The sequence below is a fragment of the Nyctereutes procyonoides genome, unplaced genomic scaffold (assembly GCF_905146905.1).
Source record: "Nyctereutes procyonoides isolate TBG_1078 unplaced genomic scaffold, NYPRO_anot_genome, whole genome shotgun sequence".
NCBI classification, from domain to species: domain Eukaryota; kingdom Metazoa; phylum Chordata; class Mammalia; order Carnivora; family Canidae; genus Nyctereutes; species Nyctereutes procyonoides.
This window is the reverse complement of record NW_026575036.1, coordinates 5,236,962-5,257,033: the sequence shown is the minus strand read 5'-3', so window position 1 is coordinate 5,257,033 and position 20,072 is coordinate 5,236,962. Positions and strand designations below refer to the sequence as shown.

The window sequence follows — 20,072 nt, the reverse complement described above, 5'->3', positions numbered from 1 at the left end:
ATTTAATTTATTCATTCATGACAAAACACACACACACACACACACACACACACACACACAGAGGCAGAGACACAGGCACAGGGAGAAGCAGGCTCCCTGCAGGGAGCCTGACATGGGACTCGATATTGTGTCTCCAGGATCACGCCCTGTACTGAAGGTGGTGCTAAACCGCTAAGCCACCCGGGCTGCCCAAAAGACAAATTTAAATTAAAATATCCAAACAGAAATTTTAAATAATTTTCCCTCAAGAGCAATTAGGAATTTTGAATCAAACAGAAAATTAAGAACGTATCTGTAAACAATTAGGGAAGCATCACTGGTACTGCAGCATGGCAAGCCTTTTAATTATATACAAATTTTTACATTAAGAGATATTAATTAATGTTTTCATTACTAAACTAGAGCATAGTTATAAGCCTACAAGTCAAGAATTTAGGTAAAGTCTTTTTAAAGCATGCCTTAAGAAAGAGAAGGAAAGTAAAAAATAAAAATTAATTAAAAATAAATAAAATTAATTAGGTAGCAGAGAAACAGAATCCAAAAGCCATTTCTTTGAAAATTTCAATAAAATAAGTCCCTGTTAAGCAAAATTCACCAAAAAAGACAAACCTAAGAGTATAATATAAGCTTACTTGCTCTAATTTTACAAAATTAAAAAAATCTTTAAAGAATCATGGAGATTTTTCTAGAAAAAAAATATTTTCAAAGTTGAATCAGTAAGCAGATTTTTTTTTTTTTAAAGCTTCAATTACCAATCAAAAACATTTCAAAGGGGATCCCTGGGTGGCGCAGTGGTTTGGCGCCTGCCTTTGGCCCAGGGCGCGATCCTGGAGACCCGGGATCGAATCCCACGTCGGGCTCCCGGTGCATGGAGCCTGCTTCTCCCTCTGCCTATGTCTCTGCCTCTCTCTCTGTGTGTGACTATCGTAAATAAATAAAACAAACAAACAAAAAAAAACTTTTCAAAGTACTATTTTTTTTTTCAAAGTATTATTTCTTTAAAAGGCTAAAAACAGGGCAGCTTGGTTGGCTCAGTGGTTTTGCGCTGCCTATAGCCGGGGGTATGATCCTGGAGACCTGGGATGGAGTCCCACATTAGGCTCTCTGCATGGAGCCTGCTTCCCCCTCTGCCTATGTCTCTGCCGGCCCCCCTCTCTCTGTGTCTCTCATGAATAAATAAATAAAATCTTTTAAAAAAATAAAAAAATAAAAGGCTAAAAACATTCTTTCAAAATGTAAAAGGTTCAGATACTTCCTATACTATAAAATCTGTTCTAGAACTTTTAAAACAAAATGATTTTCTAGTTAATTTTACAAATTAACTAGAAATTTTTTAAATTTTTTAAATTTATAAATTTCATAAAACTACATAAACCTAATACTAGACATACAAGATAAGCAAAAAATCTTAAAAGGAGGATGCTAAAATTGTGTTTTCCTAATACACTGCATTGACAATTACCTAGGTCCAAGAGTTTTTAATAAAAAGTGGATTTAGTGCCAAATAATTTTGAAATACACATCCTCTTGAAGAAATTAGCATTACATTATCACATTAAGGATTGTATAGTTGTGTGAGAGTTATCATTAACTCAGCATATCCTAAAATTATTCAAGCATTAAACACTTTTTTACATCATTAATATTTAAATGTGTTAATATGCTTCTAATGCTTGATTCATAATAGGTCTTCAGTAAACATTTTTATTCCCGTTTTTCTCTTTTCTCCTAATTGTGAGATTTTGTGGCTTCATCAGTAGATGCCACGGACCTTGATCATAAACATTCAGGCTTTTCCCGATGGAATGTTCACAGAGCTGAACATATTTCACATTACCATTCCTAACCTATCAGAGAAGACACTCAATAGACATTGCTTCAAAGCTGATAAGTCAAGGACGTGGTATGTGCATATTATTTAAAGATGTGGAAGTAACGGTCAGAGAAATCAATGACCCAAACTTGTGAGAAGTTATTGCCTTTGAGGAATGAATAGAGGTGAAGTTGGGCTGCAGGACTGGTACTTTCCATTTTAAATCATTCTGCATCATTTGCTTTTTATAAAAACGTGTACATGTTTTGGTGTGTTAAAACTTTTCTAACAGAGATGTCCAAAATTTATTTTTAGCAAAATTAGCAAGAGATAATAATTTAGAGAATAGGTTAATACAGGCATAACATGCCTGTTCAAAACTGATAAAATTCAATTTAAACTTGGTTCCACCAATTACTGAGACTTGTTAGCTTGAATAAGTCACTAAAAATCTCTAAACTGTGCTTTCTTCCTCTAAAAATATCAGTAATCATACCTAACACATAATGTTATTCTGATATTTGAAATTGAAATAACATGTCTCAAGCACACATAAGGAGAGTGCTTAATATTGTTATACTTAATAGTTGTTATAAAATTATTAAAAATTATTACTATTCTTGAGTATATGTTATAGTCACTGTATTCATTCAATCTCCCTTTATGTGTGACTATATAAATTTGTAGTATTTAAGTGATGATTTCTTAAATGCTAATGGTGACAAAAGTTCTTCTAGTTGTTTTTAAGAATTTCAGAGGGTTTGTTTTCATTACCTGCTTTAGAGGCATCATGATGTAATGGAAGAAATCAGCATTAGTCTGCCTGTCTTCACCTTGGGTATGTCAATTAATCCGATTTAAGTCACTCCATTTAAAAAATGACATTGCTGGAGATTTACCTGTCTGAAAGTTATATTGAAGCAGATGTTCCTTTAAGGTGCTGGTCACTTCGAGAGGCTATGGCTGTAGAATAAGGAGCAATGTTGGGATCCCACATGTCAGTCAATGTCTTACCTCTAAATGTTTGTCCCTGGGGCTGAGGGAGTTTTTTTGACCTTTGAAATGAAGTTTGGTTTCTTAGTAAAAAATTAATAATGTGCTTTCTGAGGCATAAAGAGCCTGCTTACTTCTGTCAGATGAAGTTACTCATCCAAAATATCAGGGTTCCTCTTAGCAAATTCAATTCCCCACTAAATTATACCCTCATATGCCATATTACTGAGTTTAGTATATTTAATTCCACTGCCAAAGTAATGGTTATGCATTAAAAAATGCTTCCTTTTCACTGACTTCCAATACTTTTATGAAAAAAGATCATTCAATCAACTTTCATGCCAATTTTGATTTTTCAAATTACTCAAGAGTATATTGGATAGGATTCTGTTTAGAAATTTACTTGCAAAAAAAGTTACTTTTCAGGATATTGCTACAAAAAGCTTTGAAAAATAAAAAGGACATGGGAGACAGGATGAGGACCTTGAATTTAAATTACAGCTCTACAAAGAAAATTCTGGACAAGTATACTCACTCACCCACCTTATAAATATTTGTTGTGGGTAAGACTGATACCAGGATGACAAAAAGAATTCCTGCTCTCAAGTTAGCACAGCAGCAGCAGGTCTGATGTAGGCCTGCTGGAAACAAAGCATGTTGATTTTTCTTTTAAAAAATAGTACAATATGAGATAATGTTGCATCATTAATTCAAATAAAATTACACAATATACATTTAGAGGAAATTTCCTCTGCTCTCCCTCCCCAAACTTTCCATCTCCAGTTTTTTCCACTCATATTTATAGGACTGGTATGTAATGGAAAAATAAAAAGACAGCAAACTATTTTGTTTGTACTAGTTGATCCTTCCACTGTTTAAGGCTATTGCATTTTTGAGCTGGACCCTCTTGTTAGACTCCTGGAAACTCCTCAAACAAACCTCTTGTTGGGAGTGTCCTGATTACGTGATCTGTTTGTTGTAAAGGCTGCTAACAATTATGGTACAACTTCAAGACTCCACAGGGGTGGTCTCTATCATTAAGTCTGCTTTTCTAAGGATGCCCAAGCCCCTCTTATACAGCCATTGGAGGAAGGAAAATACAATAATAATAAAGCTGATGATGGAAGACTGCCGAACCTACTATATCTCCTCAGAGGAGTGCCAGGAAGCCAGCAGAGAGGAAATGTTCAGAAACAAAGGACTATCTGGCAGGTTGTGGCAGTGTCAGTCCCCTGCCCAGAAGCCCTTAGTCCCTGTGATGAGTGCCAGATAGAGCACCCAAGTACTATGCCATCATTAAACCCATCACTTCTGCATTCCTATCATAACACCTAAGCTTACTGCAGACTTTCAGAAATTAAACTTTCAAATGCATTTTATGATCACATCATATGTATTCATCTGGAGAAGCTTACATATATTAAAATATGGGCAGTACTGTATTAACAGTATTTTTTAATCCACTGAATTTATAGAAGGACAATGAAGCATGTTAATATTGATTTTATTACTTTACCATCACGGTCACTTCAAGTGTCACACACAATGCACATACAATGAACGGTAGATGAGCTAATAATCCAAAATTTGAATCTTCCAAAATCATTTGCCACTATACATTTCTGTATCAATTATTATAGTCCAAAACAAAGGAAGAGCTTAAAATGAAATCTTTCTCTACGTATTCTGATTCTATCCTAAGATCTTCATTAGGGTCATGTTTGAAGGAAGCCACGATAAAATTTAATTTTTTAACAGGACTCTCTTCCTCTTGACAAGTATCTCAGTTTAGAAATCACTTTATGCATAGCCATTAGATTATCAGGACAATTGTTCCACTAAGAATATAGTGAATATATCAAAGGGTACAAGGCAAAATCAAGCAGAATGAGTAGATAATACAAGGGATTTGTATAAATAATATAATAATATAAGGAAGAATTAAAAGGTTTGGATTAATTATGTACATTTTCTATAATTTGTTTAATGATATTTGCTATTAGGTAAATTATTTAATACCTAGGGTCGAACACAAAGACATATTTTGAAAGGAAAGAAAATACACATTTAAAACGCCTTTTATTAAAATCTGTTTACAGAATTTCCAGAAATCAGAAAATATGGCTTCAAGTCATCATTTTTCTAGAGCTGTGTTTCCTTGCCTGGCCAGTAGTTGGGTTGTAGCAAATGATCACTTGTAGTACAATTTTCCTTCCTCATTCTTGCAGACACCATTGTTCCTTCTGTCTTGGTTCTGAAGCTTCTATGTTTTGAAACACAATTTTTCTTTAAAGTGAAAAGTACTGCAATACTTAGGAAAATGGACACTGTGCCCAGCATCACAGTTAGTCCCAGATATATGTGTCTAAAAGGAGAGAGAAGCTTGGTCATAATTATTGCAACTATCAAAATGGGAATGGAAGGTAATGATATTCAATACATATCAATATCAAGAAAACTAATCTATCAATGAAACCATCACGAAGATGTTTTTCTTAAGAACAAATTCAGTGGCTATAAAAGACCTTTCTATGAACATCAGACAGACTATTGAAGGCAGTGTGCAAATATAAAGCGATCTCTTAGTGGTGCCATAATTTTTGGTTACTACTAATTGCATAATCAGTTCCATCTTCACTGTAAATTATTCCCTTAGACTGGGTTGACCATATGCCTATTTGCCCAGAACAGTCCTAGCTTATGCTGGTGTTGTCCCAGTGTACTTCTTAATAGAGCTCCTTTTCAGTCTCAACAGCATCCAGGTTGAATGATAAATTATGTGGTTACCCTACCCTTGAAACTTGCCCAAATGCACTTCTACAAAAAACTGCAAAAAGCAATGTTAAGGGAGAATCAGAGCTCTTGATGGAGCAGAATAACTTAAGAATAAACCAGAGGTTTAAATCACTTTCTTCAATAAGCACCCTGTAGTTCCACAGTCTATCATAAAAGAGAAAGGTATGGAAGGACAGGTTGAATGATTTATTCTGGTCACCTTGTACACATATTCAGTCTCTGATGAAATACATTGTCTTTACATTAAAATAATGCAGCCTTAGCAAATGTGAGCAAAGCACAAATTCTACTCACAGATCAAGTCCCTTTCACAGACCAAAATAAATTTCTCACATAACATCAAAGCCTATTAAATCAAACAAACTTATTTAAGATGGTTGGCTCAATTCACATCCAATGTCCAACTTACACAGTTCAGTACCAAGTTTATCCCTCCAGAAAATGCTCAGATTGTAAATCTAAAAAAATCCTTCCTGCTTTTAAGCCATTGAAGCACTGCTTTAAGCAATAAGGGGACTAAATGTTTGATGAACTGAACTGAATGATACCATAGTGAAAAAGCCATGCCCCTCAGCCCCATACACACTCATACACACAGAAAAAACCTTTTACTTTTATGCATCTCAAGTACTGGAATAATTGAACATCAGTTTGGCAATAAAAGCTGGACAGATTTAGAGCCAAATCCAACTCTTGCCCAGGGGGATTATATCTGACGTAAATGGGACAGTTTGGCTCAGTTTGAAAAAGAATAGAATTAAACCCAAAATGTGACCTAAATTTAAATGCTTCTGAGCTTCAGAGAATTACCCACTTGTGTGCATAAACTTGCAAAATTCTACTGTATTTTGGAATCTTTTGTGAATTTTTTAAAATGACTACTCATTGAAAATGGGAGTTAAGATTAGGAATGGGGAAAAATGAAAAGTCTAGCCAAATAAATAATAATAAAATTATTCTATAAAAAAGAACATGCTTCTTGGTTAGATCATCCTTTTGCAGTGAGAAATGGTTACTGCTTATTTCATTGTGCAAACCTAGAATGCTGTATTACTGAGATGCTACGAGTTTGATCCCATACCTGAAAGCATTTGAATCATACAATCTGCAGGAGCCTCTACTTCCACATCTTTTAAATCCCCATTTGAGGCAAGAAGTGTCAATCAAAATTCCAAAATACATGGGAGCTGGGATTCCTGCTGTGAGAAAAACAAATAATTGCTACTGAAAATATATACACATCTTTTTGTTTATCCTATAATGAGTAAGTCTCTGGAACTACTTTCAACCTAAAAAATACTGCTTTGGAGATAATAGGTACCTGCAGGAGATCAGAATATTCACTTCATATTTCTCTGACTTAACGGTTATTTTTTGAAACAGAAGGCATAGGAGAAGTTCTGAAGATGGAGCACAAGTATCCTTTTTGTAAGGGAGATTTACATTTATAACAGAGATATCTCCATTTGTAACAGTGCCTATCTTTCTGTACCAAGAAAAGACAGATGCTTCTTAATCCCAAGAGGCTTTTATCAAAAGGAGAAGGCACCAACCTAAATCTCCATAACAAATCTAACCCTCGTTTACCCTACTTTTCCTGGTAATTTTCCCATTACTTAAAAATGGATTTTACTTATTTTATGCTGTTATCATTTTTCTATTGTGCTGAAAATACTGGTTTCTAATATTAACATAATATCTTATTTGCTTTATCTTAAAATACATAACAGTTTCAACATAACAATACCAATGTTAGTGTTAAAGATAAGACTACAGAATGTAGTGAAGTTATGTGGATTTGGTAATGATCCCGTCCTTTTAAATCTAACTGGTTTTCTGTATGGTTATGCCTCCAATATGCTACATGGCTAGTTTCAGTTTAAGAATGTCTTAGTTTCGGGATCCCTGGGTGGCGCAGCGGTTTGGCGCCTGCCTTTGGCCCAGGGCGCGATCCTGGAGACCCGGGATCGAATCCCATGTCGGGCTCCCGGTGCATGGAGCCTGCTTCTCCCTCTGCCTGTGTCTCTGCCTCTCTCTCTCTCTGTCTCTGTGTGTATGACTATCATAAATAAATAAAAAAAATTAAAAAAAAAGAATGTCTTAGTTTCTTTTCAATGTTTTCTTAATTATATAAAAATTTTGCAGGATTTCATCTTTTTAAAGAGATTCACTCATTCATTCATTCATTCATTCATTCATTTATTTGAAAGAGAGAGAAAATGAGCATGTATGTGTGAGAGGCAGGGGAAGGCAGTGAGAGAGGGAGAGAATCTCAAGCAGACTCCCTGCCCAGCTTGAAGCCTGACACAGGGCTCAATGAATGTACCCTGAGGTCAAGACCTGAAAAAGCTTTGCATGATTTCAAATTAAATCAGAGTTACAGTTACAAACTCTACTTTCCATTCCGTCCTCTCTTACTTTTTACCTTCCCTTACAAGTAACCACTACTGCCAACATCACCACCACCATCACTATCACTACCACCACTACCATCATCATCAACAATTTTTAGTTTATAATTCTGTTGTGGTTTTTTTTAAGATTTTATTTATTTATTAGTGAGAGACAGTGAGAGAGAGAGAGAGGCAGAGACATAGGCAGAGGGAGAAGCAGGCTCCATGCAGGGAGCCTGATGTGGGATTCGATCCTGGGACTCCAGGATCACGCCTGAGCAGAAGGCAGATGCTCAACCACTGAGCCACCCAGGCATCCCTCTTTTTTAAAATATCAGCAAATACCTTTGCATGTGTGTGTAATATTTCTACCTCTCCATACTGCTCATATCAAATGCATCATACCATGAATATTGTTCTACATTTTGCTTCATTTCATTTAAGAGTGTATCCTAGAGATCCCTTGGTTTTATAGACTATTGTGTCCTCTCAAAATTTATATACTGAAGTCCTAACCCTAATACAACTGCACTTGAGTGATAGAGTTATGAAGGAGATAAATAAGGTTATATGAAGTCATAAGGAACTTAATTTACCAGGACTGCTGTCCTAATCAGAAGATGAAAAAAAATGCCAAAGCTCCCTTTCTCTCCATGTGTACACAGAGGAAATCCTTGTGAGGACACAGTGAAAGGGCAGCTGTCTACAAACCAGGAAAAGAGGTCTTAGAGGTTTCACTAGGTATCAAGCCTCCTGGCACCTTGATCTTGAACTTCCCAGGCCTCAGAATTGAAAAAAAAAAAAAAAATTCTGTTAAGTCGTTCAGCCTGTAGTATTCTATTACGGCAGCCAGGGCTGACCACATCTGTTAACATTAGATGGATATTTTTTCCCCACTCATTCTTACAGCTGCAAAGGATTTCATTATATGGGTTTACCATAGTTTATTCAAATATCTCGTATCGATGGACAACTAGGCTGCAGTCTTGCTATTATGTATAATGCCACAATAATTAGACACCATAAAATTTGACTAATTCACAGTTTTGTAAGTTTTTGGTTTCAATTCCTAGAAGTGAGATCGCTAGATCAAAAGATAAATCCACATATAGTTTATTAGTTACAATCACATACCCTCCATTGATGGTTGAGACCATGGAGAAATGGTACCATTTTCTCAATAGCAAATGTGTATCTATTGTCTTATACATTGCAAACAAACATTTGGTGATTTGAAAATCTGATAAGCAAAAAGCATTATCTCAGTGTAATTTTAATTTGCGCTATCCTTATTTGGGAGAGTTTGACTATCTTCATATATTAAGAGGTATGTACATTTTTTCCAAGAAATGGCTGTTTGTATCTTTTACCCATTTTTCCTTGTGGGCCTTTTTGTTCTCAATTCTTAGGGGCTGTCTTTATGATGGGGATATTATAGATTGTTACAGAAATTGCAAAAAATAATTGTTCCCAGTTTATCATTTACCTTTTGATTTTGCTTATATTTTTGCCATTTTCAAGTATATTTTTACTTTTATGGAATCAATTTTATGAATCGTTGCTTTTTTAATATTTTTTTTTATTTAAGTAGGCTCCGTGCCCAACATGAAGCCTGAACTCAAAACCCTGAGATCGAGTCACATGTTTTACCAACAAGCCATCCAGGTGTCCTGATGAATAATTTCTTTAACTTGAAATCTTCTTTACAGTGTAGGTTACGTCTATATTTCTGAAAGGAGGTAGATTTAGAAACCAATTCCAGCCAGGTATATAGTTCAGGCTCAATAATCTGACATTTTTCTAGATAATCTCTGTTTTTATGTTGTAGAATTAAAGCCAGTCGTGATGGCAGAACTTTCCATATTTGCTGCTTCCTCAATTTCATCAGGATTATGTTGTTTCTTTGTATTAAACCATTTTATATCAAGATCTACTCATTTCAGATTCTTTTTTAAGATATGAGTTTGTTTTCTTTCCTGGCGGTTCTTTTCTAATAAATTACAGAGGAATATTTGTGATTGCTTTGCTTTCTTCCTTAGAACATAAACTTCATATGAACAGAAAATTTATCTGACTCACTAACTCTACTTTCTATGGGTTTTAATTATTGCATATTACAAAATCTATTAGTTAGGAAAAAAAATCCAATTGCATTTAAAAAATTGTCAGTTGAAAGCCATACTCTTTTGATTGCATGAATGATCTACCAAATGATCTTTCCCAACATTGAGAGTAGCTTAAAAGAATTCCTTCCATTTTAATAACTGAAAAAAATTATATTAGGCTTCAGCCTTTCTTACTGGTTTATTTCTTGTTTTTCTCTCAGGCGAAAAGGCTCTTTCATAACAAGAATAAACTTTAGGCAAGGAAGGAAGGAAGGAAGGAAGGAAGGAAGGAAGGAAGGAAGGAAGGAAGGAAGGAAGAAAATAAATAGGGACCTAACCACCTATATTATTTAGTTATGCATGATAATTCTGTAAAAATACTTAGGAAAGTACTCAAAATACATTTGTCATAACTACCATAATTAAAACATATATTATACTTACCAAGAACTCTTATTGCTAAGGTGTAGATACCCAGGGCAAAAGACTTAAGTTGTGGCTTAATGCACCTAAAAACAACAAAAGCATTATAAAGAAAATATAGTCCATTAAAGCAAATACTAATGTTAGTGATAATCTGCTTACCACATATGAAATAAGGCTAGAATTCAAGTAGTATTTATGGAGAACCCATAGTGTCCTGGCATAGGGAGGGCAAATTATGTAAATCCATGTGCCATTATATGCAATGCATCAAAGAGCTGATAGTTAATATTTCCAAAACGTAAATCACCTTTACATGACACATTTAAATGGTATTGGATAAAGTAAAATTATAAGTTTAATGAGAAAAATAGCAAAAGACTCACAGAAAAAAATTATAAGAAATTTGAGGCAACAATAAGGGATCAATAACCTATAATTAATTTTTGTGGCTTTTGGTCTAAAAGCACAGGACCATATTGATCTGAGTTGATACAATCACAATTGCTGTGGAATGCTAAGTGTTTCTGCTAAATATTGGGGACCTGAATTTACCAGCTAAGTGCAAGAATACCTAAAATAATATTATCTTTAATAAATATAGCTTTAACTGATTAGCCTGTCAATTTTTATGATAATAATCATGATGATATTATATTAACTATTGAGTGTTAACCATGCTATTTCTTTCACCTTTTATACTGGGTCAAGTATAAGTTTTAACCATGGTACTAATTTTTTTATATGTATAATATCATTTAATCTCTCCTTTAAAAGAGGCAAAACCCACAACTTTTCTCTTTCAATGTAAAGGACATCTTCTGACATCAAAACACAACATGGTTCATTTGAGGGGCTTGTGGTGAAGAAAACCCTTCCTCTTGGCGTAGGTGACTACTTGACCCAGTATAAGATATGGAAGAAATAGCAACCCATGAAGAACAATCCTGGTCTGAGAACTCTGTGGCAATGCTCTCCATATCATGTTCCCATTTGAAAAGACAGTATCTCATGTTTTCCTTAAGCCCTTTTGAAGGGCTCTAAAACGTATTTGTGGAGTTACTCCTACTTTATCTTTCCTAATAAATTTCCATAATATACTGTGGAAAATTATAAATGTATACAACACTTTTGATTAGTTTCATTTTAAAATAACATTATACTCATCCTTCAATATATGAATTAAAAACTACTAATCCATCTCTTAAAGATTGATTTCCAATAAAATTTGACTTTTATGTTTAATAATTTTATCAAAATTGGTCATATTCTTAGGTTATTTTTATCAATTATAATAATAATATTTGCAAGGCTAATCTCATTAGGAAGAAAATTTTATCACTAACAGTACTAGTACTATTTTAAAGTTTGAACTTACATCCTTTTTTATAGAGATCTATGATAGATAACAAAAATTGTTCAAACATTATATTATAATAGAGGAGAAGGCTATAGGGAAGTTGAGTGAAGATATAAGCATAAGGAGAAGAAAGAAATATGTAACATATTTACTGTAAATGATTTTTTTGTGTATAATTTTAAATTAGGTGATATTGGTTATCTAATCTATTTTCGAGATGCTTACTGATTACATTCAAAGGAGTGATCTACATTTAAAATCATTATATTTTTAAATGTAAATACTTATCTGGAAATCAATGCTTACTTACTATTAAACTTAAGATAAATTTTTAGATGTCCACTTAACAATATGCAAAAAGGGTACACAGTTTAAAAAATTATTTTAGAGTTTTATAAGCAAAACACTTGGAGTCATTAACATATATTCATGGATTAGAGAATTCAATTGATTCAAAATTTATGAACAACCCCCACACACCCCCACATGTAGATAATTCCAGTCAAAACAAGAAAAATAACCTATATATTAAAATAATAAATGTGAAACATTGTGATATTTGATGGGTCTTTAAACTATCTTAATTTTTATCACCCATAATTCAGTGAAACCATGCTTAATCTAAAACATATTTAGCTTAGGGGCACCTGGCTAGCTCACTTGGTGAGCATGTGACTCTTGATCTCAGGGTTATAAGTTCAAGTTCCCCACTGGGTGTGGAGAATACTTAAAATCTTAAAAAAAAATAGCACATTTAGTCTACACTGGTTAATATAATTACCACAATTAGAAATAGGATATTTTTTGAGTGGCTATGGTGATGTTGGCACCAAAATTGCTTTCTAGACCAATGATTTAGAAAAACTTTTAACTAGAAAAACTTCTATTCAAGCATATTTTTTGCATAAAAACCCAAAGCGGGAAGAGTATAAAACTAGAACAAGGATATGGGTCAAGTTCCCTGAGAGAACTATAAGGAATCACAATTCTATAGAACAGAATTTGAAATCAATGTTCTAGATTATTATAGGACATCATATATTAAAAGTGGGGCAAGGAGAATCAGTGTTCACCTCAGAAGCAGCATGTATCCAGGTATGCCACCTAGAGATAAAGTATAGGATGTGATGACTGAAATGACAAGGAAATACAGAAACATTTTGGGACATCCATTATCTTTTTGACACCTGCCCACCATGCCTGAGGAATTTCCTGACTTTGAGGCTGCAATCTCCACACAGGTGCAATTATAAAATATCTGTAACACAACAGAAAAAAATTCCAAGTATTGAGTTAACATTTAAGCAAAATTGAAAATATTTATTTAAAAGACTTCACAACATAGTATACATGCATTACATAAACAATAAGGTAAGTATTCTCTTATTTCTCTGTATAAGAGTATAGCAAGCAAAGTGAAATTTATATAAATCACATTTTCTTATCCAAACAGCAGATGTTCAAACTACTGACCCTACTGAAAAATCTTCCAGTAAATCCAATCATACCTTATCTTCTTCTCTGCCACTTCCAAGTCTAATCCACCATTATTTCTTGCTTTGTTTATTACAATGACCTCCTTATCCCCAACTTATTTCCACTCTTATCCTGCTATCATTTGTTACCCACATAGTAAGCAAAGTAAGCCTTTAAAAATGGCAGTTACTATTCTCAGCCTTCCAATAGCTTCTTATTACACTTGTATAAAATCCAAAATCCTTATAGCAGCTTACACACTATGATGGAGCTCCTGGATCCCACTCTGATCTCACCACTCAATGATCCCCCCCCCTTTGCTTCATCTACACACATGGGGTTCCATTGTGCCCTTGCCAACCCTTGAACATGCTACGTTTACCCATGCCTTATAACCTTTCTGCTTTCTCTGCTGGGAAGCTCTTCTAGATAGCTATAAGGTTGGTGCACACACCCCAGGTCTCTGCTCAGTTCATTAAAGAGGGCTTCCATGATCACTCATTCAAAAAAATACCCCCATCTCTCTATCCTTTACCCTAACCTATCTTTTCCTTACAGTGCTTATCACTACTCATTAGAATACTACATAATCATTTTTTTAAACTATATATCCCCACTAGAATGAAACCTCTGGCAGAAATTGTCTTTCTTATCATTGTACACATAGGGCCTAAAGTGGGTCCTCTGTTAGGTACTCACTAAAAATTTGTTAAATAAATGGGCATAATTTGAGGATATGACTTTATAATGGTAGTTAGCAAAGAAAAATCCTGAATAATATACCTCAACTAAATCTTGGACAGAGAGACAACTTTTATAATCCTTTATTAGTTAATTTTTGTAAATTTCATGGACAATTGTGTATATAAAATGAGTTGTCACTTTTATCACAAAACAGTTTATGAATTTTTAGATAAACAATGAAATAAAGCTGGCATTTCCTTTACAAGGAAGAGTAGCAATGTTGATTTTTTTTTTTTTAATTGTCAGGTAAAAAGTTTTTGAACCATGACTTTACCTCTTACTAGATATGTGAGTTTAGGCATCTCAATGCCTCAGTTCTCACATGAGGAAAATAAGTAAAGCAATACCCAATTACTTGAAGACCATGATATTTAAATACATTTTTAAAGCACCTCTTTTAGTTCCTGGCATTAATGGATTTGATAAAAAGAAGTTCTAATTAAGGAGAACTTTCAAGCAGTTTGGACAAAAGTGTAGTGGCTAAAAGAAAAGAAAGAAAGAGGAGGGGAAGGGGAGACGAAAGAAAGAAAAAGAAAAGAAAAGAAAAGAAAGGAAGGAAGGCAGGAAAAGTAGAAAGAAAGAAAGAAAGAAGAAAAGAAAGAAAGAAAGAAAAAGAAAGAAAGAAAGAAAGAAAGAAGAAAAAAAGAGAAAGGAGGAAGGATGGAGGAATGGAGAGATGAGGAAGGAAGGAAGGAAGGAAGGAAGGAAGGAAGGGAGGGAGGGAAAGGGGAATGGAGGTTAAAAACTCAGATTTCAGTTGGGTGGGTTGTCCTATTCACTGCTGCTGGAAGCAAATCCTTTCTACTCTGAATAAAATGTCAAAAATAACAATAAACAGAGAGAAAATCAACATGTTACTCTGCATCTACAGAAGTCTTTGCCTAAGTATTCTTATCTAGTTGATAAGCCTGTGTAAATAGATGTGTGGGTTAATTTTCAGCCCTCTAGGACTGTCAAATATAGGCAGATTTCATCAGCACATGTAGACAGCAGTCTGACTGTTAGCCATATATACAGAGAGTAAAAGAAACAGTCTATGTTTGGGACAGAAATGTAAAGGTATGACTGTAGAAATGAGTCTTTTATTGATTTAATAATATCCTTTACAAATGATTTCTTAGCTTTATTTCCAACCTCATCTCCCTCATCCACCCTATAGAACCCTTTCATTCCAGCCACCTACTCTTTTCATTATTACCCACACAGGCTTGATTGATTTCTCAGGCACAGTGTTTCGAACTATCAATCTCCTCAAAATTGAGTTTGTGATCCCTGGGTATAGACTTCTTGGGCTAGAGTTTCTAACACTGGCCTCCATATGTCCTGTCTCTAAAACATACAAGTACCACTGGCCTTGGGGTCAGAAGGCATGGATCCCAATGCACATCTTATCAAATGATCTTATGACTGAGACTTTTTCATTTGAGGCTAATATTCTTCACAAGCAAAAGAGAGAACTCTACTACATCATTGCAAGGCTCTGCTACCATGTTTCATGATTTTAATTCTTATCCTAATTCTTTCAACAACTCTAGCTCCACTAGTGACAGTTATGCTTCCTGTCTCCACACAAAAGAACAAGAATAGAGTAAGAGTCAGAAATGCTATCAGTATGGTCTGCTTTTGGGTCGACCTCTGAGCCCCCATAGAGCTGTGTGGTTATGTGTTATAGAAGGCACCACAGGCACACACATTAGGGTTTTCTTACAAGAGTTTTTCCACTCCTGATGGAGGTTTGACAGCCAGCAAGACATGCCGATGCATATGTGATTCCATTTTCACCACACACAGGTTCCCATTTTGTCTCTGAACATTTGCATCTTGAGTTGCAATCTGAAAAGAGAGCTCGTTCATGATAAGAGACAGGTTTGGTTCTGAAAAGAAATGTAACAGTATAAAATATTACCTCTTAGCAGGCAGCACCTTAATATCTTCAAAAATCAGTGTTCTTGATTGATATAAATGGCACTGCCAATGGAGTTTGCCTTTTGGAAACAAAATTGTCATCAGAAATGCCAGTTTCTAATAATTAAATGTGAGTCTAATATTAATTAACTTTCTCTTGAATGTTATCTTTAGAGGTTTACACCTTCACATAATATCCAGTTCTTGGTTTGTGGATTTTACTAAAATCAACAATCTCTAGGATATTCTAATATATTTCTATGAAAAGATGTAGGAAAATGGCTAACAAAACAGAAAAGTAGAATAAACTTTTAGAGCAACTGACGTTTATTAAATGCATTGCAGGTAGTGTGTACATGTGTATGAATGCTTGTGTGTAAATTTCCTTCACAATTGTCTCAGCATCAGTAAAATGGGCATTGTTGATGGCATGGTTAAAAAAAAAGTCAAGTCGTCAACATGTCAACACACTTCAGTTTGGAAGAGCTACACATCCTATTTGTGTGTGTTACTAATACTAGTTCATTAACTTTTCTCTCTCTCATAATCTCCCACTCTATGCAGATCTTCCAAATCTTATGTCACTCTTTTCACATGCTTTCTGGGTTCAAAAATTTTGTGGAAGGCTTAAGTGCTAGCTTTGGGAGGAGAGAAGATAGTTGCAAATATGAATGAGACAATATTTGCCCTTAAGGAGCTGGCTTTTTGTTCTGACAGTTGACTTTATGTAATTTTGATTGTCTTCTTTTATCTCCCTCTTTGTCATTCTGTCTTACCTTCCGCCGTTACCTCTCCCAGAATTCCTTCTCTTTCACTTCTATTTCTTCCTCTCCCCTGAATTACTTCATTCTACTACTCTTATTCTCCTAGTTCTTTTCAGATTCCTTTATTCTTCTAAGGAGGTACTTATGCAATGGTATTTCTCTTCACCTGCATCTTATTTTTCATCCCTTAGCACCCCATCATTTCCTTTTATTTTTTTCTCTCTTACTTTGAACTTATTTATTTGCTTAATCTCTTCCTCTTGGGCAGCCGGGTGGCTCAGCGGTTTAGCGCCTCCTTCAGCCCAGGGCCTGATCCTGGAGATCCGGGATTGAGCCCCACGTCAGGCTCCCTACATGGAGCCTGCTTCTCTCTGACTCTCTCTCTCTCTGTGTCTCATGAATAAATAAATAAAATCTTTAAAAAAAAAAAATCTCTTCCTCTCATTTTTGTTTTTTTTTTTTTTACAAAAGTATTTGAGGGATTTAAAACTGAAGCAACCACCGCTCCCGCCCCACCTCCCCCGCATACACACTGTCATATACATTCAGTGAGGGCAAGAATTGTTTGTTTTATTCACTCCTATATCTCCAGCACCAAGGACAATTTGCGACATGGTAAGTTAAGAAACAAGGTTTCTGGTAAGTCAATAAAAGAAAAATGCTATTCATTTTGGAGGAAAGAAAAGTCATTTTGGCCTCTCCTTGTAATTTCCTATAATGATTGCAATTATAATTTCTTAATTGATGGAATATTTCATCTAGTAGAACTGCTATGCATTTGGTTATCTCAAACATAAAAACAAAAGCCACTGAAATGTCTCCAGACAGAGTAAAATGATATAAGTAGGCCTCCTGAGAAGTAATATAGGAATATTTCATCCTGTTCTTTTCTATAAGGCATTAATTGTTAAATTAATTGAGACTGTTTGGTAGTATCTAAAAGTAAAAATAGGTGCCTTTGAAAGCCTAGAATCAGGCTACTCAGTAGTGTAGGACTAAGATCTCAGAAGGTCAGTGCTGAAAGAATTTGGGGGGAGATCTAGGCCAACTTTTCGCTTGGCAGATCAGAAAAGTCAGGTCCAAAGTGAGCAAATTATTGGCTCAAATTCACAATGTTTATTGGTGACAAACTTCAACATGAGAACTCTTCCAGGCCTCTAGATTCTAAATTCTTACATCATATCACACTTACTGTCATTATTACAGAAAATAGGTTTCTTCCATTACCATATCTAAAGCTGTCTACAGGGTTTCTGCTGAATGTCCAGAATCAAAACAGCCGTTGTGGAACAAAGCAACTCAGGATAATCCCTGGGGAACATGTTGTATTCTATAAAGCCAATTATTTTATATTACTAAAAGTATGTTAAATTTATCATTGAGGACAATCTTGATGCAGAAATTAGTTGCATACATGTTTTACAAAGGATGTGTTGACAGAGTAATTTAAAATTTTAAGATAATTTTTATCAAATATGCCAGAATGCTTATACTCAAATGAGATTTTGCTTTCAAAGTAGTCATGTTGGGATCCGAGAGCTTTTTCCAGGGATACTGCCATTTCTTTGGCTGCTTCAAATAGCAAACCTACTCTTTAAGGTTAAACCTTTACCATTGTTGGGAATATTCTGAAAAATATGGAAAGCAAATTCAAAAGAGGAGTTTTAGAATATTTTAGACGATGATAGCACTATTTCAATGCAGTTGTAGTCTTTTAAGGCAACTGCGCTCAAGGGCTAGTACTCACACAATGAATATATTATCTTTCGTTTGTTTAAAAATATTTAATCATTTATTATGTGGATATACTTTCATTGTGAACCTCAAAACTTCCCCATTGTTGTCTTTTTGTGTGCTTGCTTTTGGCTTAAAGATAGCAAGATGTTGTAGAAAGAATATTACATTTTAAAAAGATAAACAGCCTTTCTAAACCTAGTTTCCATTAAATGAGGAACAAAACGTACCTCATAAAGATGCTCTGAGGATACAAGTGAAATAAGGAAAGTTATACTGTTTTGTAAATTGCACAATACAAAGAACTTTACCACTATTTATCTACCATTAGGATCGTATGGACAGTTAAAGACAGCACAAGGCTTCTACTCTCTCCAGAATTTTCTTGTAATTCCTGTTTACAGCTAATGTCCTTATCTGCATTGCTATCGGCAAGGCAACGTTACTACACTCAGTTAAATCTAACGTTGCTATGGTAACTCCCAGAAGCAATAGTATATAAACTTTGTAGTCACTAATTTTCTAGGACTTTTTAGATGGTGAAAGGTATAACTGCTATTCACTTAAGAGGAGGAGAAACCAGGTAAATGAAGGTGCTGGAGACTGGAACATGGAGACAAGACAGATAGGTGAGCTGGGAAGGAAACACAGGAAGAAAGCTGGAGAGCAAGCAGTAAGTAAGCAGCAGCTGAACTAGCAGAAGGCAGAAAATTAGAACAGGAGCACTGGCCTTTGAGCCACAGGCAAAGGTTTTTGTCAGCCAGGCAATGCAGTCAGGGTGGTAGGCCTGGCAAACAATAGTGGCTCGATTATTTTTTTAAACAGATAATGCAGAGCTGGGTGAAAGAATAAAGACAGCTGCCATCTGGGAACTCATGCTCAGAGATAGGGTGATGGCAAGGACTCTTGAAAGGAAAAGACAGAGTAGTTCCTTCAAGATCCAACTTTGTATTAAAGTTGACAGACCCTGGAAACTAAGAAAACTAGTCATCCATCCCACATGAGATGGCATAGGTCTGAAAACATCAATAAATATTCTCTTCACCAACTGCAAAGAGCTAAAGAGAGGTGTTATATGAGTCACCAGGCTGAGGGATAGCATTCTCTCCTGAAATGTTACATATTTGAGTATAACAGAGACTACAGTGGCAAAGAGACCTCCCCAGTTACCCAAGTACACACACACAAAAAATACAATTGTTTACAAATGGCACATCTCTTTTGTGCCAGGCAAGTACTAATCACTTCTATGTATATTATCTTGCTTAAATCTTACAAAATTTTATAAGGTAGTTATTATTCCTCTTTTTTAATTGGGAAAATTTGAGGTTTGATTAGATTAAATGACCTATGTACAATTTCACTTCACTAATGATGGACAGGGGCAAGATTCACGATCTGTGTGTTTCGTTGTCATGTTGCCCTACAGTAAGATGTAGATTTAATATTTTTAATAATTTCTCTTAGACAATCAAATTCATGGGAAATGATAGATTTTGGTAACAATTACAGTACTGTCAGTTATTCCACAATAAAACCATAAATCTCTCTCATAGTTATGATGCT

General features: G+C 34.8%; 2 protein-coding genes across 2 annotated transcripts in view; both read right to left on the bottom strand.

The window, feature by feature from the left end:
* Positions 1-2,825, bottom strand: part of SLCO1B3 (solute carrier organic anion transporter family member 1B3) — a 90,302-nt gene extending 87,477 nt beyond the window's left edge. Inside the window, exon 1 of the mRNA XM_055318647.1 lies at positions 2,713-2,825. The gene's annotated coding sequence lies outside the window, so the exon portion shown is untranslated. The remainder of the gene's footprint in view (positions 1-2,712) is intronic.
* A 1,509-nt stretch (positions 2,826-4,334) lies between these two features.
* SLCO1C1 (solute carrier organic anion transporter family member 1C1) overlaps positions 4,335-20,072 on the bottom strand; it is a 60,201-nt gene continuing 44,463 nt past the window's right edge. The window contains exons 11-15 of the mRNA XM_055318487.1: positions 15,812-15,977; positions 12,957-13,141; positions 10,545-10,609; positions 6,684-6,801; positions 4,335-5,171 (exon numbers count right to left, since the gene is read on the bottom strand). Of these exons, the coding sequence (XP_055174462.1) occupies positions 4,949-5,171; positions 6,684-6,801; positions 10,545-10,609; positions 12,957-13,141; positions 15,812-15,977 (757 nt within the window). The 3' untranslated portion in view covers positions 4,335-4,948. The remainder of the gene's footprint in view (positions 5,172-6,683; positions 6,802-10,544; positions 10,610-12,956; positions 13,142-15,811; positions 15,978-20,072) is intronic.